Source organism: Vicia villosa, linkage group LG1 (genome assembly GCF_029867415.1).
Source record: "Vicia villosa cultivar HV-30 ecotype Madison, WI linkage group LG1, Vvil1.0, whole genome shotgun sequence".
In the NCBI taxonomy this organism is placed as follows: Eukaryota; Viridiplantae; Streptophyta; class Magnoliopsida; order Fabales; family Fabaceae; genus Vicia; species Vicia villosa.
In genome coordinates, this window is record NC_081180.1 from 9,578,271 (window position 1) to 9,589,563 (window position 11,293).

General features: G+C 30.0%; 1 protein-coding gene across 1 annotated transcript; it reads left to right on the forward strand.

The window, feature by feature from the left end:
- The first annotated feature begins 4,421 nt into the window (after nucleotides 1–4,421).
- Nucleotides 4,422–7,749, forward strand: LOC131628027 (probable alpha,alpha-trehalose-phosphate synthase [UDP-forming] 11). The gene is made up of 3 exons (XM_058898893.1): nucleotides 4,422–6,662; nucleotides 6,796–7,069; nucleotides 7,237–7,749. The coding sequence occupies exons 1-3, from the start codon at nucleotides 4,669–4,671 to the stop codon at nucleotides 7,522–7,524; spliced, it is 2,556 nt and encodes an 851-aa protein (XP_058754876.1). The 5' UTR covers nucleotides 4,422–4,668; the 3' UTR covers nucleotides 7,525–7,749.
- The last annotated feature ends 3,544 nt before the right edge of the window (nucleotides 7,750–11,293 follow it).

Below are 11,293 nucleotides of genomic sequence, written 5' to 3' on the forward strand. Positions count from 1 at the left end.
AAACCTCTGGCACTCATTTGTATTAAACGAAAGCGATTGGGAGTTAGAGAGAAAATAAAAATCTTCAATTGATTATGGATCGTCTGATTACAAACTCTTCCAGAGAGAGATTTCTCGCTTACATCCCTATTTTTTTATTCCATCCTTAAAGTCGAGATGAACATAAAAAATCTTTGTTAACTATGGGAACATCTCTTTAGGTGTGTTGCATATGAAGTTCTTCATATTTGTATGGATGAAAATATCAAAGAATTCAAACTTTTCATAAAAACTCTCATCCAAAAAGTGAGTTTGAGTGATATTATTGACAATAAAGTTTCTATGAAACCTATCTTCTTTCTCTTGAGAGGAAAAATCATCTAAGTATGTTGAAACAGAGGTATTGCCGAAGGTACAAACTCTATTTGGTTTCATTGATGTTTGATGATGATAAATCATGGATAGAACAAAATAACAAGAAAGCAAGGAACAAGATAGCAAAATGCCTAATTGATCCTTTAGGAACAGAGGTATTGTAGCTCTAGGATTTTTAATCAGTTAATTCTTTAGGTTAAATCGATTAGTAGGCGCAAATTTTGAAATTCAAGAGGCCTAATTGAATAACCATTGTATTTAATAAATTAATTGATGACTTTTCAGCTTCTTTTGGTTTGCTTGAGCCTTGAGTAGTTCTGGGTCTAGATTTTCTTTTTACAATTCCTATTTTTAGGTTCCATACCCCATTTGCTAAAACTTTATATTTCACATAAAGTATTAGTACAAAATAATAAAATGGACTGTGCAATTAATTTAGTACTTATTAGAGGAATAATCGAAGTTTCACGAGTTTATTCTTCTACCAAGTGATTTACATTAAATTGCAAGATACTTTGAGATGAAAGTTTCTCCCCCTTTGACAAAAGTGGAACTATACTTTATCCAGTTTGTTATGCATCTCTCTAAATCGTTTTATACGAGAGATGAACTTTAACTCTAATTTCCTCCTTGGGGAGGTTTGAAAAATCAATATCTAAAAAGACATTTGCAAAGAATTCTTTGAGCAAATAGGTCATCTTTCTTCGAAGAATCTTTGATCTCATGCTTTGCACATCTATTTAAAATTTATTCTTTGATGCTGCAAAGCATCCCTCTTCATCTGATTTTCCAAATGTTTTTTCATATGATGCTTATGATGATGCTTTAGATGATACTTCAAATGATAATGAATTTTCTCTTTTGATCTTTTCCTCATCTTCTATGAAACTTTTTCTTAGACTATCTACACGAATAATTTTTTTTTTTTACATTTACAACACATATGGGGTTAGTTCGATGAATGTAACATGTATGAATTCTTCTATAGTCATAGGCTCTGTTTGGCAAGTCCTATTTTGAGCTTATAGCTTATAGCTTATAAGCTCGCATGACAATAAAAGACTTGTTTGGTAACAATCTTTTAATCACGAGCTTATAGCTTATTTTACTAACTTATAACTTATTTTCCAAACGCTATTTCAAATAACGTTTTAGCTTATAACTTGTAACTTATCATATTTTCTTTCATTTTTATCCTTATTATTTTAACTAAAACCCATTACTACCATTTATAATTTATTTTAATTTAAAATTAAAAAATTATATATTAAATGTCTTTTATGTCATTTTAATTTATCATCTTGGACCACTAATTTTTCTAAACACTTTAATTAGTTTATCATCTATAAGTCATCAGTCACCAGTCATCAGCTATAAATCATCAATTCTCAACATTTAATCATAAGTTATAAGCTATCAGCTAACTTATCACCCAACTGCTATTTTTACAAAACATAGCCTTAAACTCTTATCGTATATGAAACATATTTACCTTTACCACAAAAAGAAACTTTTCATTTAAAAGGTGTAAAATAATGAAGAATATATATATATATATATATATATATATATATATATATATATATATATATATATATATATATATATATATATATATATATATATATATATATATATATCTTCAATTAGATTATTTGAACAACCACAATGACCTTTTGATTTCAAGCTATCAAACAATTTATGCATCACAATTTAACTCTTTATTTTGATGCTCAAATCTTTTTGAGTAATTTAACATTAGTGCGATAAATATTTTGTCTAAATTTATCATTAAGATTTAAGATCATGATTACATAAATAAGATGAAGTTTACATGTTATTCAATTTAGTTTCACAACAATGTTTATAAAAATGTGAAAAAAAAAACTATGTTTACTTTAATGAGCTTTCTTAATAAAGCAACATCGCATTAATTATATTTGATAGGTTCAACTAAAACTTCATAACAAGAAGAATTTTGAATTAAAATACTTTGTCTTTTTTAAAAAAAAAATTATTTTTATAATTTTTATATGAGAAAATGGGTGATGCACTGACAGTGTAAAAAAATTTAACACTATCAACCAATCACGACTATGAATCAGGACAAATCAGACTGTAATTTTAAAAAAATTATATGACATGGCAAAACGATTTGTTTCTATTGGATGACAGTGTAAAACTTTTTTACACTGTCAGTGCACTACCTTTAACCTCTTTTTATATTTAGAAAAGAAATAGTAATTTTAGAAGAAACAGGGAATTTTAATTTAGTTGATGTTTTTCATTAAATATATACATTTAGCATATTTTCTAAAAATTACTACCAATAAATTTATTTCAGATGATAAAAATGGAAAAAATTCAATGCACAATTTAGAAACAGAACTTTACATTTAATTTGATAATTTATTCTTAGACCACAAATTATTGGATAAGAATTACACCTAGATTCCTTACTTTCATATTTTTGGGGAAAGAAACATGTAGTGACAAAGTAAATTTGTTCAAGTTATCACACTGATAAGATAAACTAATGAGTAGTAATATTTGGTCAAATATTGTTATTATGTGCTTATTAGACAATTAAAAATAAAAATTTTATGCTACTCAATAATGCGAGAATCTAATTTATGAGTAAATCTTCAGTAAATTATAAATCAAATTTTATTTTGAGGAACATGAATGTCATATTATAAAAAAAATATATATTCTTAGAGTTTATAGGTATATTTTAAGAAATTTTATCTTTTATTTTTCTTTCTCTATTGTACCAATAAAAGAATATATTCAAAAAATTAATAACTAAATGATGATTATTTTAATAAAATTTAATATAAATTAGAAAGAATAGTAAATATTACTGCTTATTTTTATTAATGATCTATTTAGTCTTAAAATATCACCATCTCATAAATGTATTGTTAAAAATATTATGATAAAAGAATTTCCAAAAAAATATATTTCTATATCATAAATTATAAGTTAATTTGAAAAAATAATTTAAATTACAGTTTATATTTATTTTTTTAACAAAATATTTATATTTATATTTTTAGTATACTCTTTAATATTTAATATTTTTATATTTTTAGTATACTCTTTAATATTTAATATTTTTATTTTATTTCTCATTTTTCAAATTTTTTTTCTTATATCATTCATAAATGATAATTTTGTAAACTTTTTTATAATTTCTATTTTTAACATAAATGATAATTGTGTGACTAATCAAAATAATATATAACTTAAAATTTGTTTCAGTTTTTTAAAGGAATTTTATAAAAATATATTCTTTTTTATAATTTTAAGGAAAAAATTAATTGAAAAACTTTTTATAAATATTATCTTAGATAGTTTAATATTTTTAAAGATTTTTTTAATATAATATTTTCAAGTAATTATTTTATGATTATTATTTATTGACTTTTTATTTTCTCAATACTGCAATTTCTAAAGTTTGCTAATTCTGTTTTAAACATATTATTATTTTTAATAATTTTTAATTACTTCATTTTATCTATATTTTTTTAACAAATAAAATATTATTAACAAAATTATAAATAATAATATAATAAAAATTAAAAAATAAAAAAACAAATAAATATAAATAATTGTTTAATCAAATACAACAAATAAAAAAACATAAATCATAAAACATAGTCCTATAAAATCTTTTTAAATGAATACATATTATTTTCTATATCTTAAAAGTTAAATTCGAAATATATAAATATATAAATTGATGATTTTATTCTATATTTTTCTCATGTTGCCGTAAAGCCCACGTGATCCTCTAAACTCTCATTAACTACACATTTTACACTTTCAACTTTCACCCTCATCCTTATCCATCTCACCTCAACCGGCTATACCCAGTCACCAAACCGAACAATAACGTAACGTCAAGGGTCGGTTACAGTTACCACTCGGTACTCGGTACTACAATCCTCATCAGATAACATCAAATCTCAACCGTCCGATCAAATCCTTCCCCCCTCAAATATAGAAGAAAAAACCGGTTCAGTTTCGTTCTTATCCGCAGTCACAAAAAAAAAAAGAAGCCTAGTCTTTATTTTATATTATTTTAATTTTCTCTCTCAAAATCATAAACTTCACTAACACACGCTCCTCTATAGAATTTCATTCACTATCTTCTTCATTCTTCATTTCTCAACGATTCTTCTTCATCTTTCACACAAACATTACCACAAACACATCAACTGCATAGTTTTCTTTCTTTTGCATCTTTCGCACAAACATTAACGCAAACACATAAACTGCATAACTTTCTTTCTTTCATCGTTTTCTACAATGCTTTCAAGATCTTGTTTAGGTTTATTAAATCACGTAACAACAAACGATTACATAGAACAACCCACCACTGTTCAGAAACTGATTGCGCCGGTGACCGGAGAAGATGAACGGAACTTTCAACAAAGTACCGTTTCCGTTTCATCATCGCCGGTTTCTCGAGAACGTAGAAGAATGATAATAGTAGCGAATCAGTTACCGATACGCGTTGTGAAAGCTTCTGATAAAGATGAAAAGAAGTTGAAATTTGAATGGGATGTTGATAGTATATATTTTCAGCTGAAAGATGGTTTCTCTGAGAAAGTTGAGGTTTTGTATGTGGGTTCTTTGAAAGCGGAGATTGATCAATCGGAACAAGAGGAAGTTGCTCAGGTTTTGTTTGAGAAGTTTCGTTGCGTTCCGACTTTTTTACCTTCGGAGATTCATAATAAATTCTACCATGGTTTTTGTAAGCATTATCTATGGCCGTTGTTTCATTACATGCTTCCTGTGTCGAAGAGTCAAGGTGCGCGTTTTGATCGGTCTCAGTGGCTTGCTTATGTTTCAGCGAATAGGATTTTCGCTGACAAGGTTACTGAGGTGCTTAACCCTGATGAGGATTATGTTTGGGTTCATGATTATCATCTGATGATTTTGCCAACTTTCTTGAGGAAGAGGTGTCCTAGAGTGAAATTGGGGTTTTTTCTGCATAATACGTTTCCTACCTCGGAGATTTATAGAACATTGCCGGTTCGTGAGGAGATTCTGAGGGGGTTTTTGAACTGTGATTTGATTGGGTTTCATACTTTTGATTATGCTAGACATTTTTTGTCTTGTTGTAGTAGGATGTTGGGGTTGGATTATGAGTCCAAAAGGGGTTACATTGGACTTGATTACTTTGGGAGAAATGTTACTATTAAGATTTTACCTGCTGGGATTCATATGGGTCTTCTTGAGTCGGTGTTGTCGTTGCCAGATACCGCGACAAGGGTTAAGGAGTTGAAGGAGGAGTTTGAAGGGAAGGTTGTGATTTTGGGGGTTGATGATATGGATTTGTTCAAAGGGATTGGGTTGAAGTTTTTGGCATTGGGAAAGCTTTTGGAGGTGAATGAGAAAGCAAGGGGTAAAGTTGTTTTGGTTCAGATTCTGAATCAAGCCAGGAGTAAAGGAAAAGATATTCAGGACTTGAAATTCGAGATTGAAGCCATTGCGAAAGAGATTAATGATAAATATGGTGATAAACAATCTGGGTATAGGCCAATTGTTTGCGTAAATGGGCCCGTTTCAACTCAGGAGAAGGCTGCGTACTATGCGATATCAGAATGTTGTATTGTAAATGCTGTGAGGGATGGGATGAATTTGATGCCATATGAGTATACTGTTTGCAGACAAGGAAGTGTTGAATTGGATAAAGCACTGGGGGTGGAAAATGACGAGGCTAAAAAGAGTGTTATCATTGTTTCCGAGTTCATTGGTTGTTCTCCTTCGCTCAGCTGTGCGATTCGGGTGAATCCATGGAACATTGATGATGTTTGTGAAGCAATGAACTCGGCTATCAGAATGGTGGATGCTGAGAAGCAATTGAGACACGAGAAGAATTATAAGTATATAAGCTCTCATGATGTTGCTTATTGGGCTAAGAGTTTTGATCAAGATTTAGAGAGAGCTTGTAGGGAGCATTATGTGAAGAAGTGGTTGGATGTTGGATTGGGACTTAATTTTAGAATCATTGCTTTGGATCCTAGTTTTAAGAAGCTTTCTGTTGATTACATTGTCTCTGCTTATAGAGATACAAAGAGTAGGTTGATCCTTTTGGATTATGATGGTACCATGATGCCTCAGGGATCACTTGACAAAACCCCTAGCTCGGATGTTATCTCTCTCTTAAATGGCTTATGCAGTGATCCCAAAAATGTAGTTTTCATTGTTAGTGGCAGGGATAGAGAATGCCTTAGCAAGTGGTTTTCGCCCTGTGATAAACTTGGTCTCTCTGCAGAACATGGTTACTTCACTAGGTAACATTATTCAACTGAACTTTCATTGAAATATAATCGAAACTAATCATTCATTCATCAATGTTGCATGATCTCGGTGTGTTTATTATTTGTTGATCCATTTTGTTGTGGATTCCTTTTTGACTGATTGCAGGTGGAGCAAGGATTCTCCTTGGAAAACTTGTGCATTGGCATCGGATTTTGATTGGAAAAATACAGTAGAACCGGTGATGGCGCTTTATACAGAAGCAACTGATGGTTCCTTCATTGAAAAAAAGGAAAGCGCAATGGTTTGGCAACATCAAGAAGCAGATCCTGATTTTGGATCATGGCAGGCTAAAGAGCTTCTTGATCACCTGGAGAGCGTGTTAGCTAATGAACCTGTAGTAGTTAAAAGGGGACAACATATTGTTGAAGTAAAGCCTCAGGTATCATAAACAAACACACCCTTTTATATCTTTTAACATTTTGGTTTAAAGAGACAGAATGGAAGATTACTCATTTTAAGATTCATTAGTTAATTCAAACTAGAATGACAGTGAATTTTAGTTAGTTAGAATGAGATTTCTTTTCAAAGTTATGTTTTATGTTGCAGGGTGTGAACAAAGGTATAGTGGTGGAAGAGCTTATATCAACCATGAGGAACGAAGAGAAGTCACCGGATTTTCTCCTATGCATAGGAGATGATAGATCAGATGAAGATATGTTCGAAAGCATTGCCAATTTAGCTTTACCAACCATATCACAAGTATTTCCATGCACAGTTGGTCAGAAGCCAAGTAGGGCCAAATACTATCTAGATGATACTCCTGATGTTATCACATTGCTCGAAGGACTTCTGCGGCATCAGCAGCAGCGGCAGATTAATCACAATGTAGAATGAAATCTCTATACAGAAAAACAATGTTGTACAGAATGATAGACACCTTGTTTATAGGTTCATTTGGGAAGTTAAAAAAACAAGGTCAATCAATACTTTTAGAATTTTACAGATTAGCTAGTTTATTTATGTAACTAGCACCAAAATTTCTTTTTATGTATTATGACAAGGAATGAATACAGGTTTATGCTTTTGTGAAAACAACCTAACAACAATATTTTATGAATATATGAGTCTTTGTCTTCACTTTTCAGTTAACAATGTTTATAGATTATGATTTATGTTTTGGATAAAATTAGCGATAATGATTTTAAATCAAATTGGGTGGGTGGATGGTGTATTGGCTCTAGCTGTCATTTTTCATATTCAAAATATAATAAATTTATTATTTTTTGTTGACTGTTGTAGAAGTTTTCTTGGTCTGTAGAATTTTATAGAAGAGAAAAAAAACGTGCATTTTGGGTTTGTAAATAAATACAATAAATGAAAGGCACAAACAAGTGAAACAAGCATTATATGATATGGTTCAGAGCACGTTGGTGGAGTTCAGAAAAAGCTGGTTTTAGTACTAGATGTTGAAAAACAGGCTGGCAAATTTATGTTCCAATGCAAACAAAGTTAAAAAAATTCATAACTCATGTCACAGGTTTCAGTGTTGTTGAACAGTCCATTTTCTAGATTTACTCGCATTGACTTGTGAATGTTTTAAGAACAAGTTTCACCAACATCAACAAAACCAGAAATCAATAGCTGGATGTTTTATTCATGATTCCACCTTGTGTCGGTAGAAACTTCAAATGCTGTTTCCCAACTACTTATTCAAAATTTTCCAAGTGTCTGGTTCAAATTATAATTCAATTTTTTTTCATGTATTGGAGTGGTTGATAATTGATTCTACCTAAAAGCTATTTTTTGTTGAACAACTTAAAGGGTCCATTGATTTACTTCAAATTTAAATGATCTAATAACAAAGAAAAAGGCTTAGATGGAATTCAAATTTGTACTTATGTAAGTCATGAAAAGGGATGGATGGATCATATCTTAAGCAGCTTCCATTTTGTTGACATTTGGCAGAACTAATTGGACTGGCCTTATCCTTGTGAAGCATGCTTGGGTTGGGTTGGGATCACATTGTGACAATGACAATAAGCTTCCTTAAACATGTAGTTGAAAATTACTACTACTATCTTGGATTTGAATTCTTGTTCCTTATTTTAGGGAAATATAATCGACCACTATCATTTATGGTTTGAAAAAGATATCACAAGTTTCATCTTTAGTTGTAAGGTGTCACTAAATTTAGGGGACTTGTAAAATTTAATGACATGTACCTCCCTTATTTATATATTGTCCTTGCATTATTACTTAGATTTTGTTCTTAAGATTACTCTCAATTTTTTTTTAAAATGTTTTGCCGCATGCACGAGAAAATGGTGTTTGTGACCGTATATAATGGAAAGTCGTTTCTCCTCCTAACAACAGGACATATTATAACAATAGATAAAGACTTCCATGTTGGTTAGCGTTTCTCCTCCTAACAACATGACACACTATAATAATAGATAAATACTTCGATGTTGGTGAATCGTTCTTTCTCCTAATAGCGGACTACACTATTGCACAGAATAAAGACTTCAAATTCCGGTCACTAATAAGAGGTGATGCATTTGTAGTAGATGATGTACTAGTCGGCAAGATTTAATTGAGGATATATTTCTCTTTCTAAGCAAAAGTCAACATAACTAGTATTCAATTAATTAGTTTTAGCCTTAATAAATTCAATACATTGATTATGCGTAAACCACCTAAAATATGGTGCATTCTATAATTTGCCTCTTAATTGGACATAGGATAAACCAATCTATTGGTATTTGAAAGTTGATGAAAAATGTGGTCAAGTTTATTGAAACGTGTGTGACAACAACTCTTCCAAGAAAATGAAGTAAAATAGCTGGCTAAATAAAATGAAGAACAAAAGAGTGATGAATCCAACCCAATATTGTTAACTTGTCAAATGGCAAAGATCCAACTCATTCATTTAAGACAAACTTAATCATTATTGGAATTGAGTGAACAATGTTTATCCACGTTTTCATACATGTATGTTTGATGCCTAATATAGTACTATCACACGTTTTCTAATCAATGCCATATATGGAAATTAAATCAAATTGTAGTAATGTTTAAGACTTCACTCAACTACTTTTTGGGATAAATTAAGATAGAGAGGATAAAATCTAAGGCAAAAAGTTATGACATGCCGACTCAAAGTGGCCCTCTCTAGTTGAAAAATTAACTAGAATTTCAGTTTGCTTGATGTTTAAGAATGCTACTACTTGATAGTAAAATCAAGAATGAACTTACATTTAATTTACAATGGTGGAGCCATGAGAAACTTTGATTTGTCCTTTTCAAAGTGTGTTCTATGTATAAATGTTTGAAACTATTCATTTCAATCAAAATATTAGCCTATTATACTCCAATGCATTCTTTTTGCTATAAAATTAATGATATTACAAATATTTTAGTGAAGTGTAAAAAATATACGCGGTGGTAATTTTGGGAAAAAAATGTTGTAATTTTAATTTTAATGTATAATAATTATTGATTTTTTTTTTAAATTTCATATTGATTAGAGATGGAGTTTTGTAAAAATGTATATAGAATCACATCTATTATCTTATAAATTAGTTTTGTAAAATTGAGTTAAATCAAACTCTGATATGATATCAGAGCATATCGATCCGATCATGAACCGTTTAAATTCACGCACCTTGTTCAAAAGAGTACTGGTCGTGAGGGGTGTATTGAAAAATTTTAAATCACATATTAATTAGAGATAAAGTTTTGAAAGAGTTTATATGGAGTAATATCTCTCACTTTACAACTCGTCATTTTACAAGCCAATTTTGTAAGAATGAGATATATAAAACCTTAAAATAATAATAAACCATTATTATTAAATATAGTTGTGAACTTCATAATTCTATTAATATAAAATTTCTCTCAATCTCTTTTGTTATATTAAATAAATGTGAAATTAAAATTTTATTTTAATAAAATTGTGTCCTCTCTTTCTCACATTCTGATTCATTCAAGGTAATTTCTAGCTTACAAATCTCATGCTCTGAAGTTTTCAAGCTAATTTCTTTATCATCGTAAAAGTTTAATAACTTAGATAGAACATAGGGGGAGTTTATAAACCTCAACTTATTAATTATCAGACTCAGAGAGAGCTTACAAACCTCGTGCTTTGAAGTTGTCATCAAGGTATTAAAACAAGTTTAAAAACTTGGATAGAACTTAGAGGCAACTTACAAACCTCAACCTATGGACTGTTAAACTCAAGGGGGAGCTTATAAACCTCAGACTCTGATGTTGTCAAGTTGTTTAAACCAATCAACCATTTTTCTAAAAATACTTATGTTTGTCTTCATTAAAAATGGGGAGATTGTTGGTAAACAATCGGTTCATACTCCTTGAATTTTGAAGATAACAAAGTACTTAAAGAACAATGTGGTTTACTAACATTTGCTTAAGTATGCAGAATCATTAAGCTGGTATTTAACTAAGTTATGACCAAGTTAAATTGATTATAAAGAAGAACAATTCATATTCTATTAAAGCACAATATGATTTTCATATAGAACCTCAACGCCAAAGTTGACTCAGCCTCTGCTATTCAAAATGGAGCTTCAAGCGCCTTACTGAAAACATAGTACAAACGTTCACTTGTCTGTACTCTGTGCAAAAGCAACTCCGTCTTGTCAAA